The sequence below is a fragment of the Diadema antillarum genome, unplaced genomic scaffold (assembly GCF_040938485.1).
Source record: "Diadema antillarum isolate AM-2024a unplaced genomic scaffold, OU_Dant_1.0 seq00002224_RagTag, whole genome shotgun sequence".
NCBI classification, from domain to species: Eukaryota; Metazoa; Echinodermata; class Echinoidea; order Diadematoida; family Diadematidae; genus Diadema; species Diadema antillarum.
The window spans coordinates 93,643-115,438 of record NW_027272858.1 but is presented as its reverse complement, the minus strand read 5'-3'; the positions used below and the strand labels follow the sequence as shown (position 1 = coordinate 115,438).

General features: G+C 39.2%; 1 protein-coding gene across 1 annotated transcript in view; it reads left to right on the top strand.

Annotated features, from left to right (window-relative positions):
* Positions 1-21,363, top strand: part of LOC139714294 (MAM domain-containing glycosylphosphatidylinositol anchor protein 1-like) — a 61,124-nt gene extending 39,761 nt beyond the window's left edge. The window contains exons 7-13 of the mRNA XM_071626010.1: positions 8,417-8,539; positions 9,104-9,260; positions 13,359-13,459; positions 14,338-14,495; positions 15,645-15,843; positions 19,543-19,596; positions 21,233-21,363. Coding sequence (XP_071482111.1) covers positions 8,417-8,539; positions 9,104-9,260; positions 13,359-13,459; positions 14,338-14,495; positions 15,645-15,843; positions 19,543-19,596; positions 21,233-21,363 — 923 coding nt within the window. The remainder of the gene's footprint in view (positions 1-8,416; positions 8,540-9,103; positions 9,261-13,358; positions 13,460-14,337; positions 14,496-15,644; positions 15,844-19,542; positions 19,597-21,232) is intronic.
* Positions 21,364-21,796: the final 433 nt, after the last annotated feature.

The window sequence follows — 21,796 nt, the reverse complement described above, 5'->3', positions numbered from 1 at the left end:
TTGCTTGGCTTGTGTATGTGTTTATAAAGCTCATCAGTTTTTGCCCTCTTTTTTTTTTTCGTCGGGGGGAAAGTCGTGTCTTGTGAACTTATGGAGGGCAGGTGCAATTTTTAGCATTGGTGCATGGAATTAGCCCGTGTCACTGCTAAGTGGCGTTCTCGAAGCACCCCTTTAATTCATAATGAGTCCAGATGCTTCCACGTTGGTTCTGGCGGAGAATAGAAATTAAAAGCAGGCCCTGTGCACGCTCGTGGTTGCTGGGAGAAAAAGGCGCCTCCAGAACACAATGAATAAATGATCATCGCTGGTGACACGTGTGGGTAGCGCAGACCTCCCAACGCGCCGATCCCGTACTGCCGGGCGCGTCTCCCCTGGTGCGCGGCGAAGCGATGCCTCGTTTATCAGTGAGCCAATGTCAGAGCGTGTAGTCGTATAAAGGAAGCGAGCGAATCTAAGTGGTAAATAAATGAAGTCACTCCAATTTTTGTTGAGTCTCTTTCCCTCCCTGTCAACAGATTTTTGCTCGTGATAAGCACTCAAGCTCCCAATACGCGCGTAAGCAAAACCAAACTGGGGTCAGAAGATATACATCGGGGTAAACAGCTTCGAAATCTATGAGAGACGTACTCTGAATACTTATTACGATATCAAGCTGATTCTTTCTTATTTTTCCAGACTTATTTAAAAACTATCATACTGAATTGTTTTAATCTGCACGGCATTATGGCATTGCATAAGTTATGTTCATGGTTATCATTATCATCAATGCTCCCTTTCATTTCATTTTATTGTTTCTGCATGGTACAAGTTATCATTAAATCACTTTCGGAAATATACACCGAGCTTAATCATAAATAATCATAAGGCCTCATTAAATGCACAGAGAAATAGATAAACAAACTATCGACTTGGCTTATAACTACGTCAAACAACAAACTATTTAACACAACAAAACATACATAGTCATATACACATGTGATGCTAAGAAAGAAAAGGGAAAAAAGAAGGGGGTTGCGATAATAGAAAATGGTGATTGCTATCATTCATTGTTTTATTATGAGATTGATAGATGGTGTTATACTGGCAGAATGTTGGCTTGAAAGATTTTCTGTGGGCGTATACAAGTAATATGAAGAAAAATCGTAAGAATATGATTATAAAATGTATGACACATATTCAAGGGGACATTCCAAATAATTCATAAGATTTTACATCATGCAGTACATAAATTGATACTGCCATGTATCGATTTGTCGAATTTATTGTGGCGCCACTTTATCTGACAAACCAACTCTGAAAAAAAAACCCGTCCTTCCGTAATCAATTTTGTGGGCAAGATAACTAAAAAACCGTTTGAGGTATCCTAACAAAACTTGGTATGTATATGAATGAGTGGGCAAAGTTGTGCCTATCAAATTTTAGGCATACATGCTCAAGTTCAAAGGTCAAAATTTCACTATGTCCCCATATCCACTCAATGCCTGCAGATGTTTTCTCTAAACTTAGTGTATACATCTACTACCAAGTAACGATTCTCCAGAGAGAGTTTCGGGTGATGAAGTCAAAGGTCAAAGGTCATAGGTCAAGTCGAAATGTTGACATTTTACGCTTTTTCTCCACATCTCGCAAATGGTTCATGGTATCTTAATGGAACTTAATATATGTACTGAATGACAGTGATTACCTAGGAAATTTGGGGGTCATGGGTTAAAGGTCAGGGGTTGAAAGGTCAAGGTCAAGTACTCAAACTGTCACTTCTTCCCTCATATTTATGCAATGCCTGCAGAATTTTTCTTAAAACTTAATAATTTATATAACTGTATCACCCAATGGAGATTCTTTGGGAAGTTTCTTGCCAAAAGGTCAAAGGTCAAGAAGTCAAAGGTCGAGTGAAAGTGCTAAATTTCACTTCTTCCTCCGTCTCTCGAAAGTGACTTAAGGTATCATCATAAAACTTAGTTCATTCAGGGAGATGGGCCGCCTCCCTGATACACTGCAAAAAGTCCGGTGTTAAATGTGAAACACCGAGCTGGTGTTAAATTTCCGGTGCTCATTCATGGTGTTAGATTAACACCTCCGGGTGTCATTTCAAAATATACAATTGTTTTTTTGAATAGTTTCTTAGTTACTGCACTTCTTGTTAATTTTGAACTTCAACAAGACGATAAGGAATTTTCCGATGAAGTACTTGATTTTTGAAAATATGTGTAAACTTATTTACACCACAGTAACACCAGTTGGTGTGGTCTCCCATTGAAGCTGGACGGGTGTTATACCACTGAAATTAGCACCACTAATATCAAATCAACACCATGCGGTGTCATTATTGAATCAACTCTAGCGCAGTGTCAAAAATATCACCAGCCACAGTGTCAAATTTACACCAAGAAGTGCCAGGTGAACACTTTTTAACACCGTCACAATACATACACCTGTGGGTGTGGTCCTCTATTGAAGCTTGATCGGTGTTAGATTTAACACCTATGGTGTTAAATCTAACACCGATGTTCTTAAAGTGTACATTGTAGTTATCCATGTTCTTCCTTACAGTGATTCTCTAAGGAACTTTAGGGTCATAAAGTCCAAGGTCTAGGGTCAAAGGCCAGGTTTAAATGCTAATATTTTACTATTTGATACTGAAATTACATTCTTTTCCATACCTTGAAAATTACTCGAGGCAAAAACTTATAAAAGGGCAAAAGTCAAGTAAAAAATAAGAAAAAATATTATGACGATGTTTTTAAAAATACTCAGAGAGATACTCGGAAGACTTGGTCTCATATAAATGAGTTACTTGGGAGGGGGAAGAGAGATCTCATGAAATGTTCCATGGAGACACACACTTAAAATCAGACTTAGCTAAAGCAGAGTATTTTGATAAGTATTTCATTAATTTGCCTGCAAGAATAAGCAGAGAAATTCCACCTGTGCAGACATCATTTGTAAATTATTTGTTAAATCAGGATAACTCGTCCTCTTTATTTTTGAGACCAGCATCTGTGCATGAGATTGTGAAGTTTGCTTTGGCCTTAAAACCATCCAAGTCATCTGGCTCAGATGATATTTCTCCTATAATTGTAAAAGATTGTATTCATGTTATTGCAGATCCGCTTTGTGACATATTCAATAGGTCAATGTCTCAAGGTTTGGTTCCTAACAAGTTAAAGATAGCAAAAGTAGTTCCTGTGTACAAAAAGAATGATCGTAAATGCATTGAGAATTATAGACCCATTGCCTTGTTTACCAATATTCTCAAAGATTCTGGAGAAAATAGTTTATAAAAGATTGAATGACTTTTTGCTTCTGAATAATATTTTGATCCTCCAGCAATTTGGCTTTCGTAAAAATTGATCCACTAGTATGGGTGTTTTAAATTTAGTAAATACAATTATTAGTGCAATTGATGATGGGAAGTACTGCCTTGGTGTATTTTTAGATTTGTCAAAAGCATTTGACGCTATTGATCACAATATACTCTTAAAGAAACTTGAACGCTATGGTGTTCGAGGAATAGCTTTGAATTGGTTTAAAAGTTACTTAGAAGAAAGATTACAATTTGTTGTTGTTAATGGTGCCAAATCACAATCCAGTAATGTAACTTATGGTGTACCACAGGGATCTGTTCTTGGTCGGTTATTGTTTTTGATTTATATAAATGATATCATTAATTCGTCTCAGTTATTTACTTATTCTCTTTTTGCTGATGATACATGCTTGTTATATTCTCACAGGAATATTCACACTCTAATGCAGACAGTTAATTCTGAAATTTGTAAATTCTTTGCATGGTTTTGCTGTAACAAACTGTTATTAAATACTGGTAAAACTAAAATGTGTATTATTTAGATCCAGAGGGAAGAAAATCTCTGAAAATGTTATTCCCTTAGATGTTGGTGGTCATCAGGGGGGTGTTTCATCAACGTTTGTCAGCGCTGACAATTTCAGCAAAATCCTTGGTTTTGATTGGCTGAGATGCTCTGGTCACTGACTGTTACTATAGTGATTCAGGTTGTCAGCGCTGACAAACGTTGATGAAACACCCCCCTGATCAACCGCAGTCAACATGTGCTATTCCTTGGGGTTACAGTTGATGAATTTTTATCTTGGAATGAACAACTTAATAACGTATGTACTAAAGTGTCTCGCAGTGTTGGTGTAATATCCAAACTTCGTTTCTTCCTTCCCCAGTATACGCTAGTTACTTTAAACAATCCAATTGTTATGCCTCATTTGAAGTATTGCAATATTGCTTGGGGACACACATTTAGGACTCATGTACATAAGTTGTATGTTCTTCAAAAGAAAGGTGTCAGGTACATAACAAATTCAAACTATAGATCACTTAGTACTCCTTTGTTTTTGCAGTTACATATTTTGCCGTTTGAAGAAATGGTTTCTCTTCAATGCTTCATATTTATGTTTATCTCTTCAATATACATTTTTGTCTGATGTGTTTGTGGAAAATTCTTCCATCCATCGTTATAATACTCGCCAGAACCTCATCCATCAGCCATATGCAAGAACACAAACTACCTTAAATTCATTCAGAATAGTCTGTGCTAAAGAGTGGAATAAGTTGCCCCGTAACATAATTAATTCCACTACACTGTCTCGATTCAAAATTTTGTGTAAAAGACACCTTTTCGACAGATTGAAATTAGGTACATGAATGTAGAAAATGAGATGAGGTAGCCATGTGTGAAGTGGGCATGCATGTTTGTATGCGTGTGTGAGTGTGTGTGTGTTGTGTTGTGTATGGGGGAGGTGGTATACGTGTACTTGTCTGCATTTATTATCTTGTATAATTTGTACATATGTTATACTCCATGTAAATATGTTACACCTTGCCATATACTGTAGTGTACTGTGTAAAGGGGCCCCGACCACAAGCTGTGCTTTACTGGGGTCCCAAACCTATCATTCTGAATTTTTGCAGTTATGTCTTGTATTTTTGTTATGTTTGATTTGGTTTGAATAAACTGAACTGAACTGTTAAGGTGCCTTGCCTGAGGTAACTAAAAAAAAAAATCCTCAAATTGCTAAATACCTGTACTCTTAGGCAATTTAGCCATTCATCCAAGTAAACCTTGTTCAAGGAAAGTGAACATTTAACACATTTGTGGCAAATCTGTCATTTTAATATTTTGCCAAACATGTAAAACTGTCATCACACATTGTCAGGACATTGTACTATAGACCTATTCGGAGAACAATGCATTATGGCCATTATGGCGGAGGCATACCAGTCGCCAAAGCGACATTTCTGGTTGATTATGCTTCCATGTGTACCCAATCATACATTCTTATGTACTTGCAGCTACTACGTGATCCCCCTTGCTCAATATGGGTTGTTTTGAAATTTTAACAGATTCTCATCATTCCTTATCCCAATCACAGTAAATTCTGTAACTCTGTAGGCCCTACCCAATATTACCGATTTATAGATGCTCAAATGCAAAAGTCTGAAAAGAATCCGGATGTCTCCTTTGAATATTATTCTGGCCACATAATCGATGAGCAGGGTATGTATGAAGGAGTGGAAGTCAATGTACATTTGCACTGCATAGTTCCTTTAACGCGTACGATACTTCATGCGTTTTGGAATCCATTACTTAACAGCAAATTCGCTTTGGACAACCTTTCATAATGAATCACCTATCCAAAGTCATTACGGACCTGTTGTAATAGCGGATAATGATATTATCTTCATGTATCACCGCGATTAGTTTTGTTTTCATTTTGTATGTAATTTGTTCATAATTGATTATCGGCGTGAGTTTAATTTCCAGTAGGCGTGACAGGTGCCATTGTGACCAATGTTGTCACTACTACGGTCGTAGACTACATACAATTACCACCCTTTCAAGCATGCATGCAGATGCCTCCAGTATTATGGAAATTTCGACTAGGGCTAGTAAACCCAGCAACCATGACGACAGGTTATGTTATTGAAATCGCCATAATAATGGTAATAGTGCTGGCATTATCACTATTAGTAGCAGAATATAACAGGTAGATTGGTATTATTAGTATTTTAACCAAAAGGACAAGTGCACCTTACTATAAATGTAGATTGAGTGAATGTAGCAATATCAGTACAGCACATTAGAGAAAATCGAACAGCCGTTCAAAAGTTATGATTTTTTTTTTAAGTTTCTGCGCAGTTACTGCTGGATGAGGAGATTATACTGCAGTTTATGATGTCACAGGTTTAGAACGATATAAGGAAAATGATATACAGAGAATTCGACAAAATTTCATTTCTTTTTGAAAAAAATAAGTACACATTCCCTCGACTTGTTACTGACAAATTTCTGTTAAGGGTAATCTTATTTTGTCTTGCTTTCTGAAAGAGGCAAGTCAGGTGTGCTTTGATTATGCTAGAAAAGTTTAAATAATATGTTGAGTTGTCTTGATAGTTTCGTTATATTGTTGTGCACATGTAACATCACAAGCTGTAAATAGTCTTCTCATTTAGCGATTGCGATACTGAAACTTCAAAAATTCATACCGTTTAAAAAGATTTCTGATTGTCTTCAAACTTTCATGGATGTATTCTACCAATATTGCTGCATTTTCTCAATCCTTATTATTAAGGTGAATTTGTCCTTTCATATAATGATAGTAATAGGTGAATGAGACAAATTTCCCAAATGGCCTGCTCATCAGTCATTGTCAGTGTTAAGTCCTGCTGGATAGAACACAGTGTCCCTCAGTGTGAGAAACACAGTGTGAACACAATGTCAGGGCCGGCGCAGTGTTTTCAAAAGTGTGGGCGCCCCAAAAAAAAAAAAAAAAAAAAAAAAAAAAAAAAAAAAAAAAAAAGCTCAGCTCAGCTCATCTCTCCCCGTCCACTTCCGGGTTTCTTCGGCTGACAAGCAAAACAAAAAAGGTCCTCAGCTCATCTCTCCCCGTCCATTTCCGAGTTTCTTCAGCTGACAAGCAAAAAAAAAAAAAAAAAAAAAGGTCCTCAGCTCATTCTCTCCCCTCCCATTTCCGGGTGTTATAAAAAAAAAGGTCTTCAGACAAAACACATACCCTTACCGCCGCCATACTTCAAGATCTCGATCTATTTCTTTTTTAGTGCCACTTACGTACTTCCGGGTTGAAAAAAGTGTGGGGGCCCAAAGTAATGACACCTTATGTATTCCTTTGTATGGTGCACACAAAGTGTGGGGGCCCGAGCCCCCACGACCCCCACGGCTGCGCCGGCCCTGATGTGAACACAATGTGAACACATCGTGGAATCTCTTCACACTGTTAAATTCGAGCGTTTTAACAGTGTGAACACAGTGTGAGTCATCAATTCACAGTGTTACACGGAATATTACAATGTGAACACTCTGTGAAAACCAAACCACAGTGTGAAATCACACTCGTGTCTGTTAAATTCGAGCGTTCTTACATAGTCGACTATGTGACCACACTGTGGGACACTGTGCTCTTTCCAGTAGGCAATGAATAAAGGTGGCTGGAGTAAAATTTGAAAAAAAAAAAAAGAAAATTTAATGTTTCTCATCCAATGATAAAAGCTGAGATCCTTCAAAGTGAGAGAGAGCCGTGGTCATTGCACAGCCCGACGTTGATGTTTGAAATATAAAAAAGCGGTAATACACAAAGTAAACTGCAGCGTATTCGGTTGCGACTGGTCTTTTCTGTTCAAAATATGTACAATATCATATGTAGAATTGACTTAATTTCTTTGTCTAATTTCAGTGTAACTTTCACTCTTTTAGGGGGTTGATATTCCACCAGTTTTATTGTAGTCTGCATATACGAAAAGTGGAGTTTTCCCTAACAGCTTTAACCTGCCCCTCTTCCGACTCGCAAATCAAACGGGCAACCGTCCCATCCCGCATGATTTACCGCCATGAGGAGGTCTAGGGAGTAATACATCTAACCCGGGAAGGAAAGAATTATTCAACGTCCGAGGCCGGGGAGCGATGAGAGGGGAAACGCCATCAATAATCTTGGAGCTATATGATACCGCCCCCACTCGACTAACCTTATGCAATTTGCGATCTTGATCCGGTTTCAGTAGACGTACGTGTATAATGTTATAATGTACATCTACGGTATAGACCTTTATTTCGGATTTAAAACATTGTAGGCCTATTTATGTAGGCCATAATGGGGGCGGTGAGGGAGGCTTCCAAAACAAGAAGAAAAGATGATTCAATCGCCTATGAAATGAGTTAGGTGCATTTTATGCCAGTGCACAAATCAACTGTTGTTATGCAAAGTAAAGTACCCCACCCCGTTATGGCTGAAATAGACATTATTGACATAGCAGCGTCCAAATCGAACAGGTCTGTAGCTTCTCTGTTCTTGATGCGGGTTGTGTATTGCCTCCCCTACCCCCCCCCTCCTTCCATGTACTATCTTTGTAACCTATTTCCACCCTTTTTTTTTTCAGGTGAAAATTTGACATTTGTGAACATATCACGTGATCAAAGTGGGGTTTACGTCTGTGACGCAGAAAATGGAATCACCGGACGAGACCCCCCGGACAGTCGTGCAGTGGAGGTGGTTGTACAATGTAAGTTGGGGCAGTCAAAAGACCACTTTCTTGTGCTCCTTGCTTTCTTTGCTTGTTTGTTTGTTTGTTTGTTTTTTTCAAATAACGATTCTTTCTCCCTTTCTCCCCCCCCCCCCCCCCCCCCCCCTCCCCTGGTGAATTTACTTGGATAGTAGTGGCCAGATTATTGACGGCAATCACATGATTATGATCATGATAAAGTTATGATTATGATTTTGATTATGATTATGATTATGATTATGATTATTAGAACAGTAAAATTTTGTGAAATTCTCTATATATTTTTCTTATATCATTGTACACATGTGACATCATACACTGTAGTAGTCTTCCCATCCAGCAGTGACTGCGCAGATACTTTAAAGATTCATAACTTTTGAACGGACTGTCACACTTTCCCCAAACTTTCACTTATATGATATCCTAAATGTAGTATCGCTGATGGGTATTGATAATTAGTGGAGTTGTTAGCCTAAGTTCATGTTGCTATTGTTGTTGTTGTTGTTGTTGTTGCTGCTGTTGCTGTTATTGTTGTTGTACTGCTTCTCTTCTCTGCCTTTACAGATCCACCGGAAGTGACGCCTACGTTCACGGACAAACGTGTCGGCCCCGGGAAGTACATCTTGTTGCAGTGTGACGTCAGCGCCGTGCCCCCCGCCAGCTTCTACTGGATGAAGGACTATGTGAACGCCACGCAGGATTCGCAAGTATTGCAGAACAGGTAGCGGCACGCGCGGAGTGCACGCTTTAAGAATATTGCATCAGTGCAATATACACTTGTTCCCTTGTACACTTGTAAAGACGATTATTTCCGTATATATGTGGAGACTCCTAATTTGTGCTACTGTTCTGTGACTCCTACACAATGACGTGCACACATTTTACACGACGAACGACGAACGTCCACTACTCATTTTGAAATGCTTTGCCTTCATCAGGTTTTCGTGTAGAAAGAGGGTCCTCTATTTCTATTCGTGTGGAAAATAACCAAATTGCAATCTAAACACATTGTTTCCGTTCATATATCGACAATATGATTGTCACAGTATGATGTTGATATATTTCCTTTCAAATGAAATGGCAATCAACGATGTAAAATGATATACTCACACGTGAGCATGGGGATTGTACTTGTCAATTCAGCCATATTATTTATCATCATTACGTTGTAAGCTATTAACGATGACGAAGACACTAAGTGTCTTCTTAATCCATTGAAGAACGTCATGTTTGGGTGACTACATACATTCTTGAGTGTCAGAATCCAATATGAATACGAAATTAGGGATGAGAGGATCTGGTATTTTTTAGTTAATTAGTGACCCAACTTTCCTATAGTTTTGCGTTACGTGTTGTTTCCTTTTATGTTTTGTTTTGTTTTGTTGTTTAGATTATTTTTTCCTTTCTTTTTTTGTTATCAACCTTTTACCTCCTTCCGTTTTTAATCGAGACTGGTCTTTAACGTAATCAAGTGAACCACTATCCTCGAAGTTTAATTGTGATATTGCAATAGGCTACTCATTTACGTCCAAGGGTTACAATGTAAAGAATTGATGAAGCCGAGCTATAGCTTTCAGATCCTTCTCATAACATGTATACCAGTAATTAATTTGGTATGGATATTCTTAGCTTCGATTTTGGTTGTTTCTTTTTCATTTAAACAAAATTGTGAGTACTATGTTGTAACTTTCATTCAAATGACTCGCGAACAATGAAGGAACAATCAAGTTTGATTCCCAAAGATGCTATGCTGATATCTTTCCTTTCAAATATGAATACAACGTAGGCCTACGCTATCTGATAAGCCTTAACCCTAAAAGGGCCGGGCTTTTTTGGCTATGCTCAGACCGGGGGGGGGGGGGGGGATGGATTCCGCCCCCCCCCCCCCCCCCGAGATCTCGGCCATCGGTGGTGCGATCGCGATGAAATTTTGCATGCGTGAGACCCACGTCATAATCTACAAGATTGTGTCATAAGATTTTTTGAAACAATCAATTTCTCATTTTAAAGATAATATAAAGTTTTGGTACCTCAAAACTTTCCCTGAATTTCCTTGTCTTACTTTGTGTTTCTGGTTAAAGTACCTTTCATATAACTAACACTGTGAGACTTACTCGCCCCAAAGTGCTCTCATGTCTTAGTAATCATGCAATAATGGTTTCGTACAATACGTGTATATTGATTGTCGCGGTACCGCGTCGAGTCAAACTAACGGCTCGTTCGAATTTTTCAGAGCCCGCTCTGCTCTGGTACGAAACCATTATTGCATGATTACTAAGACATGAGAGCACTTTGGGGCGAGTAAGTCTCACAGTGTTAGTTATATGAAAGGTACTTTAACCTGAAACACAAACTAAGACAAGGAAACTCAGGGAAACTTTTGAGGTACCAAAACTTTATATTATCTTTAATTAATTAATTAATTATGCAAATTAAGCTCAAGATCATATTTTAGCCTAATTAAAAGCATTGAGAGTCTAATTTTTGATCTGTAAATCTGTTTTAGCATATTGAACAATATTGTACATCACAAAAACTTCCAAAACTCATTTCAATTCTTATGTATTTTATTGTTTTCAGAATTTCTTATGTATTTCTTTGTTTTTCAACTTTTGTTTTTTCTTTTTTTTTTTCATTGGAAATTGTCACTGACCACTTTTCTACCATAATTAGCACAAAATTAATCAATGAAAGTGATTAATTGTAAAAATAATCAGGTTTTTATGACTCATGACAGAGCATTGTTTTCCATAGGAAATGTACACAAAATCACAAAATTGTGTCCGTTTTGGGGCGACATTCCGTCACAAAAATGGGCGTGGCTTCGCAAAAGTATGCGCGGACGTCACAAATTTGGTCTCAAAAGTTGCGCGAGACTTAACTGAACAAAGTCAAGAAGCCTCGCGACGAGGCCTTCTCGCGTTACAGAATTATAGCGCGAAACGTCGACGAAGTCGATGAAGGGTAATTTGTCAATTATTTGCAAATCTTAACTTATTGGTCAGCTGTATGATTATTCATGGTAGGTGAGATGGTTGAACCTTATGATAGACAGTTATTGAGTCACAGTTCATCCCTAGCTACCAAACAACGACAAAAAAGAGTCTTAATGTTTTTCTCGTTCTTGTAAATTTTCTCCTCTCATGAAATAATCCTTTGAAACAAATTGAAAACACGACAAAAAGTCGCTATGCTTTCAGTCCCTGATTTTTTTCTAACAATTTCGGAATTAAAGACTCGTTCTCTATCTCTCTCGCTATCTTTCTCCTCGCATGGGCTGTTAAACATCTGGCGTCGTTCATACTAACACGTTCTCTTTCCATGCTGTTATGTCGTTTTTTTTGTATGTTGGTTTGTGTGATACTAACCCCATTTCTCCTCTACCTCCGTCTCCAATTCTTCGCTCTCCCCGATTCTACTAACACGCACTCCCGTGGTAAAGGATCCCCTTGCTATGTTTTGACAGCTATACTAGGCAAGTAACATGATTTCTATGGACCGATCCGATCTATGGCAGCAAAATCCGCCATCTTAACTGCGGTGTCCCATGCGCGCACGCATTATGTGAATGCATGATTATTATAGTACATTGCGCCCGCCGCACCCGCCGCAATGGACTGCATGAATCATGCGTTCAGCATACGCGTGTGCGCTTGGAACACCACAGGAATGGCGGATTTTTTGCCAGGACGGATCGGTCTATAAAATCACATCACGACCCCTACGCGCATGCCTTTCTCTCTCTCCAAGAAATTGCACAATCTGAGCATATCCTCTTTTATTTTCCCTTTTTTTCCTCACTTATCATCAATCATTTGCCTGTCCAGCAAACAAAACACGCTTAGTGAGTTACTTTAAGGCATGCTTCAAGATATAATTTCATAAGACTGAAGAGAAGATGGATGCATTTTCCTCATAGATGGTATATTATTTCTCTTTGATGTGGAACGACATTAAGTAATCCTCTTTTGTTTCCTAGTCGGCTCTTATTTCCAGTCCTAAAGTTTTTCGTTCTATTTTTCTTCAGTTCAATTGAAACACGCTACCGAGTTAAATAGCAGCAAATGATTTCAACTTTTTGTGAGACGAAATCATTGTACATTCATGACAATGTATCGGTATTTTCAGCGACGATTTCACACAACACTGAAAGTGTCATGAATAGAGTAGAAAATGTGCAACTATTGAGAAAACTTTTTTCTCATTCCCTCTACATTTTGATAACGTTACCCTTAAACTGTAAGCATCAATCTATATCAAATAAGACTCCCTTGGTCATGTTGGTCTTCTATAAAACTTTGCCAATCCTGTACATACTCATTATTACGTTTCTTTTCATCCACAAAACGTCTCTGCATTGTCCCCTTCGCACGGTTTCTTTTTTTTCTTTTTACTTGGCGGCAGACAGAAATGTAACTCTTCCTTAGGCTTCCTTTTTTATTATTTACTTTACGAATTCGTCGGAAGAGAGTGTAAAGACTCACACATTGTATGTACACTACGACATGCGGTATTTTCCTCTTATTATCTTTTTTTAGGGATCACGAACTTTCAAACCACGTAATGCACGAATAAAGAACGCTTGCGCCATTTTGTATGTTTTGGGGATGTTTTTTTTTTACCGTGTTAATACCTGTCGTCATTTCGTCACGCATTATATAAGCATGAATTCAACTTTGTGTCTTCCTCACCGCTAACCTTGCATCTTGAACTAACACAATAATCTCTTAATAGGACTAAGCATTTCATATGATGAGACGAATGGTAGGGAGACGCTCATGCAGAACAAAACATTTACTAAAAACCTTGTATTGGACAGGCTTGTGATCATTTCGCTGAACCCAAGACGAGATTACGGGAATTACACATGCGTTGCCTCCAATGGACTGGGAACAGCGAACGCCACCATAGAAATCAGTGGTGAGTCACCTAAAGAATATCACTTGTTTTAGTTGTTGCTTGAATTATGTTTTTTTTTTTTAATTTCAGTCAATTTTCAGGAGTTCGAAAGTACTAACCATTAACCTTGATAACAAAATGATCAATGGGGAATAAAGTTTCTTGGTTTCAATGTAACGATCATATTCAGGCAACCTTACATTTCCCCTTTTTGCTTTGTGGACAAGTTATCCGTTTTAAACCTGTAAGTTAAGAATAGCCCTACCATCGAAGTTGTGTCGACGATATCGCCGGAGTTGACTGAACTAATTTCTCTTTTTCTCTCTGTCTTTTATCTCCTATTATTTGTTTTTATGCATTCTTTTATTGTTATGATATAAATACACACTCATACATTACATAATGATTTGTTTTAGAGGCCACCATCACAGTAAGGCAATAGCTCAGATGAATGCCTCCAGCAACTTTTTCTTCAAACACCTTTTCACATTTGCTTCCTTTTTGTGTCCCATGGACGCATAACTTTGTGATGATAAATTTGATTTATTATGTTCATGTGCAATCACGTAGGCTTTTTATTGTCGCTATACATTCGGTTTATTAACATTTTCGTTCATTGTATGAGAGAGTCACAGCTCATGCACGTAAAAGATCCCGCTTCATTCATTCATCGCAAAGAGCAGGGTGTCTAACCCGGTGAAGTGGTCCCACCCCACATCCAACTGGACCCCATGGAAGACCAGCTTAGTGTAGATGAATATGGGCTATCCAGCCATCTTCACAGATGGAAAATCAACAACAACAACAACATTTGTTTTAATAAAATCGTCAAATTTATGTCTAATCAAGTTAGATCATGTCAAATATGTTTTTTTTCTATTTCCTCGTCCGCATCTTAGGGCGCCCATATCCGCCCAAGGTGACGAGCAGCCAGCTAAGCACGCGCCGTCACACGTACACCCTGCGGTGGACGCCGGGACAGAACCAACAGGAGGCGCTGCAAGATTCCATTAGCATCGTCGTCTACGATATACGCTATCAAAAGACGTGGATAGAGGTATGACATGATAACCTGTGGAAAAAGGTGGAAATGTTTCCAGAATCTTCAAGTGGGGTCCGACCTGGCAGAAAATCCGCCTAAAGGACCTACTGCGTAGCTTTGGTCCATTAGAACAAGCGCGCACACGTATGCTGAAAGCATGATATAATCGCAGCGGGCGCGAGCAGTTCGCTATAACATGCACTTGCATGTGTGTGCGCATACAGGGCCCTGCAGTAAATCCGAATTTTCTAATAAATAGGCATAGCTAATGTAAGGTGGGAGCCACCTTTTGTTAGGACCACTTTATTTACTTTGTTTTTGGATATCTCAACCACTTCAAAACCTATTTTCATCAAATAAAGTTTGAATTCGTCTTAGAATTGTATGATGTTTAATATTCATAAGTGGTTTTTAATTGTCTCGCAGAAAGTTAAAATCTGAATCCACCATCTGAACTGAAAGTATACCATCCCTTTAAAGGTTCTGTTTATCTTTGGGAGCAGTAATTTAAAAAAAAAGATGTTCAAGATATCACATTTGATGCATGTGTAGGTCTGCTGTATCACAAAACATCCTACCATAGAAAAATGTTGCGATAAAGCCTAAAATATAAGGAGAAATCAGTATTTTTCTCTTTAAACCATAACTGTTGACGGTTTAGTCTAGAAACATTTTTATCATAACTATTATTCACATTTTGTGTATTTAACAACACTTAACATCAATTATAAGGATTCAAATTTTTACAGTGTTTGTTTCTATCCCTAACTCACATTTTAGAACTATTTTAAAGCACTAACGCTGGGTATTTGTTTCTTCTGCAAATGGTAAATCATGCCTTTAAGGTGGAGCATAGTATAGCCATGCCAAAGTTTTAAAAAGTAAGCTGGCAATATCATCAGGTAATATTATGCTACACTACATCGATACAACGATTAAACATAAACTGGCAACTTGTTTATAGATTACAAAGAAACTGGGTGATGGAGGTTATTACTGAACAAGAAAGAAACAAGAATAAATGGGCTTCTTTATTGTTACATGACCAGGACGAGTCAGCTGTTATAAATTTTATCATTATCATTATGTTATTGCTTATCACCTTCCTGCTTCCTCTTCCTAATCCCCCTCCCCTAATCCCCTCTCCAAATCCTTAAACTGAAGATGGAAGAAGGAACCAAGCGGGTCATGTACTACCCATCCGAGCCTCTACTCGAGTCGGTTTATCCCATGCAGCGGGGAATGCCGCAGAGTTTCGTCCTACGTGACCTCTCCCCGAACAGCACGTACTCGGGTACGATCTCCGCGAGGAATGAGTACGGCAGCAGTCAGCAAACGGCATTCCGCTTTCAGACGAGACTCGGTACGTTGTTGCTGGGGAGTAAAGGTTTCGGCACACCGAGCACGGCAACGGCAACTGTCCTGTTTCTTGCTATGATGCGCCAAACGGAACCATGTCTGGTTCTGTTACAATATCACTTCCCCGCTAATAATTTGCTGCAAAATAAATCTATAACTGGTGATTTGTTGCTCTTGATTTGAACATAAGAATAAAATTTTGGATGATTTTATACCGAATTATTGATTGTTTTAACAGAACCAGCTATGTTTCCTTTTGGAGCACCATAATATAGCCAGAAGGCGGACCGTTGCCGTTTCCGTGCTGTGTGCCGAGGCCGTAAAGCTAACAAGGGCCCTGTTCCACTAGCATGGTATCTATACTGAGCGACAAAACAATGAAGACAAACTTGGGTTTTGATCAGGTCTATGTGAAAGAATACATAGACATTCAAGGTCTATTCTAGATTGTGGTAGGGTGCGTATACAGATATTGTTCCCAAATGGCTCAGTGAAACGGTTCCTTACTTCTGAGAACTTATTGATCCCAAAATTGTTCCTGTCAATGATCCGTCGAATTGAACTTAGGATGATATTAGAGTTAAGTGAACATCCCTCTGGACTATAGGCCACTGCATAACACTACTACTTCTGGTAATTGTGTCGTACAAGTTACCGCTAGCCTATTGCTGGACCAACGGGACATGTGAAAACCTGTTTTTAGTGTTTGAAGAGGAACAAGTATGAATCAAGAAAAGATACCTTTTGAGATGTTTCAAGTTACAGCAGCTGACAAATTTTGCGTTCAGTCAAAACATTGAGCTAACTTTTAAGAAAAACGAATGACGTAAAATCCTGATAAGACAATTACGAAATTGTTAAGAAAATCGGACAGGCCGTAAAAAGGTAATGAAATGTTGCATGTCAGTCGCCATCCACTTTTCCAGCATGTCCCTCCACCAAAAAGGCTAAAATCCAGGAAGAGTTTTCTACACGCAGTACAACCCCTGGATGGCAATCCCCAGAGCTGCAGGATAGAAGCCTGGTCAAAAGATCTACAGCAGAAACCCCATAACCTCTCTTTTGAGCCAAAGGAATCCCTCCCAACAGGTGCCTGTGAGCCATGGCAAAATTGGCGCTGCCTGAATCGTCGTAGAACTGGAGTTATACTTGGGTACCTAAGGGGGGGTCACCGTGCACCCCCCCCCCCCCCCCCAGGACTCCTCGAAACTTACATTTTCAGGATCCTCATGACATACTAAAACATAATCAAGATGTTAACAGGAACAAAAAGTGGCTGTTCTAGGTGAAATTTAATGTATTCTATTGTTTTTCATAATTTCTTATGTATTTCTTTGTTTTTCAACTTTTTCAACTTTTGTTTTTTCTTTGTTTTTCTATTGGAAATTGTCACTGACCACTTTTCTACCATAATTAGCACAAAACTAATCAATGAAAGTGATTAATTGTAAAAATAATCAGGTTTTCATGACCTTCATGACAGAGCACCTGTTTTCCATAGGAAATGTACACAAAATCACAAAATTGTGCCCGTTTTGGGGGGACATTCCGTTACAATAATGGGCGTGACTTCGCAAAAGTGTACGCGGATGTTGCAAATTTGGTCTCAAAAGTTGTGCGAGACATGACCAAACAAAGTCAAGAAGCCTCGCGACAGATTTATAGCGCGAAACTTCGAGGGGGGGCGGTGGCGGATCCCCCCCCCCCGTCCTTATGTATGTATGTAATATATATGTGCTTACATGTAGGGCCTACATAGTAGGGTACCTAAGGGGGGGGGGGGGGGTCACCATGCACCCCCCAGGACTCCTCAGAACTTACTTGACTTTGTTTTGTTCAAGTCTCACGCAACTTTCGAGACCAAATTTGCAACTTCCCCGCATACTTTTGCGAAGTCACGCCCATTTTTGTAACGGAGTGTCGTCCCAAAACGGGCACAATTTTGTGCTTTTGTGTACATTTCCTATGGAAAACAGGTGCTCTGTCATGAAAGTCATGAAAACCTGATTATTTTTACAATTAATCACTTTCATTGATTAGTTTTGTGCTAATTATGGTAGAAAAGTGGTCAGTGACAATTTCCAATAGAAAAACAAAGAAAAAACAAAAGTTGAAAAAGTTGAAAAACAAAGAAATACATAAGAAATTATGAAAAACAATAGAATACATTAAATTTCACCTAGAACAGCCACTCTTCGTTCCTGTGAACATCTTGATTATGTTTTGGTATGTCATGAGGATCCTGAAAATGTAAGTTTCGAGGAGTCCGGGGGGGGGGGGGGGTGCACGGTGACCCCCCCTTAGGTACCCGACTATTAGGAGATGCAAAGCCCTGATGCAGAAATGGGGATACAACCATGATGGATCCACCGAATGCGACTGCGGGGAGGCTCCCCAGACAATGGAGCACCTACTAAACTGCACCCTGCTACCAGAACCCTGTACATCACATGATCTCCACGATTATACCCCACGTGCCAGAGCCTGTGTTCTGCAGTGGCTGGGAAAAGTGTAGCGACACGAGAGAAGAATGTCTTACATGGGAACGCCCACAATTGAGCTAATTTGCATTTAAAGTACAGCCAGCGCTGGTGTTTGACAAAAACAGGAGAACTTAAAAACTCCTCAACTTTATGGGCGAGGGGGTGTCGTCCTATTTCCAGGGAAGTCCTACCATTGCAAAATCAATCTGTATCTGTCTTAGTGTAAATTTTGTCACTGTTTGCAGTAGAACTAGACGTACTTCCAGCGTCCAGAGGGAGCCGACGCAAGTCTATCATGGACGACCGAACGAGAGAATGAAACTACAAAAGCCCACCTCGCACTGTGCGATTTCTTGCGATACAGTAGGGAGCTTTAGATTTGCGGCGCGGACGTTTGAGACGACGAGTGCGTTGGACGTTCTCCTCTCTCCCTACGTCGTGTTGAAAAGTATATAGCTTTAGATTACGCTGGGACGCAACGTATAAAAAATAAAATGGCGCCCCCATTATGATCGGTGCATGAAGTAGCTCTCTACGTCGTGAATTGAGCGGACGTAAAAATAGCCGAGAACGCGTAGTGAAAAACTCGGACGACGCGAGCTATAAATAAATCGACTTGATGCGCGCTTCTGCGCAGGCGCAGAACATGTTTTTCCCTCTGAACGTCCCCGTCGCGAAAATCTAAAGCTCCCTAATGTCGCATCGCAGAAGACTGCCAAATGACCCACAGTGTGAGGAGCTCTATTTCCCAGACACCACCCAGTGGCGGTGGCGGATGGGGGATCGGGTTAGGGGGTTTAACCCTCCACCCACCTTAGCAAAAAACTAGATCCGCCCCTGCCCATCGTCTGTGGAACTAAATGCTCCAGGGTGCCATCAGCTCACTCACCTTCAGCTGACATCTCTCACGAGAAAATTAGACATCTTGTCTTTGGCAACTAGTTGTTTTTCTAAGCTAGACTTTTTTGGAATTGCACAAAGACCATCATATATAATTCATTTAACATTTATAAACGGCCAAGATTTTCCGCATTAATGAGAGCCTTTCGTCAGTTGTCGGAGTATATTCCAAGGAGGTTTAGAAGGAGGAGGAGGAGGAGGAGGAGGAGGGGGAGAAGAAGAAGAAGAAGAAGAAGAAGAAGAAGAAGAAGAAGAAGAAGAATAATAGCTTATCTTATAGGCTGAATCACTTTCTTCTCCACACTCTCGTTTCCCTACAGAAAACGTGAGAACTACAGTGGCTCCCGAGGTTCGGCGCCAAACAACGGAGTCAGGTAAGAGTCAATGGATACTGCAGCTCTGGCTGACGGTCTTTACTAATATAGTGCACTCCCGTTATAACGAATGCGGTTACAACAAATTCCGGTTACAACGAAGTAAAAATTCAGGCCACAACATTATCGGCTTTGCATGTATGCATTTTCATTGTTTGTTTGTTCGGTTATAACGAAATTTAGATATAACAAAGAAAACTGCCGGTCCCGAGGACTTCGTTATAACGGGAGTCCACTGCATGTAGTCATGAATATATTAACAACGTGTTACTACATAGTATGTTTCTGCTTATTCTTTGAAGAGCTTGATAGCAAAAGGCATTAAGCACCATTTTTAAACATTTCAAAGTAATTCCATCATCAGATAGAGCGAAATAAAACCTTTCCAATGATGCCTCACTTTGTGATTAACAAGGAACATTCTTGAAGTTATGATTAAAACATTTCATATTTCCATATAATTTTCTTCTTTATTTCGCAGCTTGAATCGCAAATATCTCAAATTACAAATAAAATAGAATAAAGTCGATTTGCGATCAAATTCTTCATTTGTTCATTATCATCAATTTTATTATTATTATTATTAGTAGTAGTAGTAGTAGTGATAGTAGTAGTAGTAGTAGTAGTAGTAGTAGCAGTAGTAGTAGTACTATCATTATTATCATTGTTACTAATTTCCTATTATCATCATTATAACTACTACTCTTTCTAGTTGTGGCATGGCTAGTGTGTTCAGCAGCAGCAGCAGCAACATTTCTCTTTTACTTTTAAATGTATTGCTTCCCTTCAGTGCAATCATCTATTTACTTTGGTCTTTGGTTATAAATTAGGTGCCACCAATAGAGTAAAAGCTATACATATCACAATGGCCCCATATTTGAAGGGATATTAATCCTTGAAAATATGACAATATCACACAAAAATGAGAGTCATCGTGCGATTAAAAAAAAAAATCATATCTACGGGTAATCTCCCCTGGCATTAAAACTATAGCAATTTCAATTGGTGTAGAGTTTATCGGCTGTGTCGGCGCACCCCCAAATTTTGTTCCTGTTCATGTTGTGTCGAGAGAAAATCCCCATCATTATATATGAAAAGACTTTATTAGAGAGGATAAAATCAAACAAAAAATACGGAAGAAGAAGCTGCTGAATTGAAGTCGGATACAGAATAAAAGGTTTGGATTTACAAAATGATTTCACTCGTTTTCACGAGACAGTCTCATTGGTTTGGTTATTCTCACGCATGTTACAAATAATAGATTTGCTTTGACACGTCAACAGTATCTCAAGCATCATAGATCCACCCTAAGTAAATGAAAATGAAAGTATGGTAACCTCATTTTCTTTCACATTGCTAATCCTTTTGCTAGTTAGATCCTAGTTATGTGATGTGATATACTGTGTTCTGATACAAATTCCATCTTGGAGGCTATTCAATTCAAATGAAATTTAATTTCCAATAACACATGATTATTGTCAATACAAGAGGCCGAATGGGTGAACGCAGCTGCGCTTCTTTAAAGAAAGCTTAGATTATTCGAAAATGTCAGAAAAAGTCATAATCCTATCACTTAAAATGTCTGTCACAATATGCTTAAGATAATAATCGTTTTGTACTTTTTATTCTCTCTAAGATTACAAGCCGGGAACATGGGTTAAGGACCCGCCAAAACCTCAGGTCGGTGGATGTGCCGGCAAAGGAACGCCCTCTATCGTCGTCGTGATTACAGTTCTTATCATTTCCATCCTTCAGTTTCTGCATTGATACTCTGAGAGAAGTAAATTTGTCAAACGGAATAGACAGGGCCCGAGCTTTGATTTGATTGGATGCTGGAACGCATGCGTCTTCTGCTTGGGATATAGACATTTCGAACGATGTTTTTACACAGAAGCAGTGCGAGGATATTATGAACAGGAAAATTGCGCCTTTCGCATCAGAGCCATACGTCAGCGTGCGTGCGTTTTGATTTTCTTTGCCAAAAAAGGAGTACTGAAGTGACAATGGACTATGTAGCCATGCCGTATTTGTTTTTATGTCAGTCACGTGGTTATGACTGGTGAAAAGGATCATCGCATGACGTTTACAGCCACTCAGCTAGTGAATAATGCGCAGTGTAAACGTAAGCTCTAATGACGGATTGCGCCAAATTTCTTCCTTAGTCGAGCAGACAGGATTAGTTCAGTAAGTGCTGACGTTG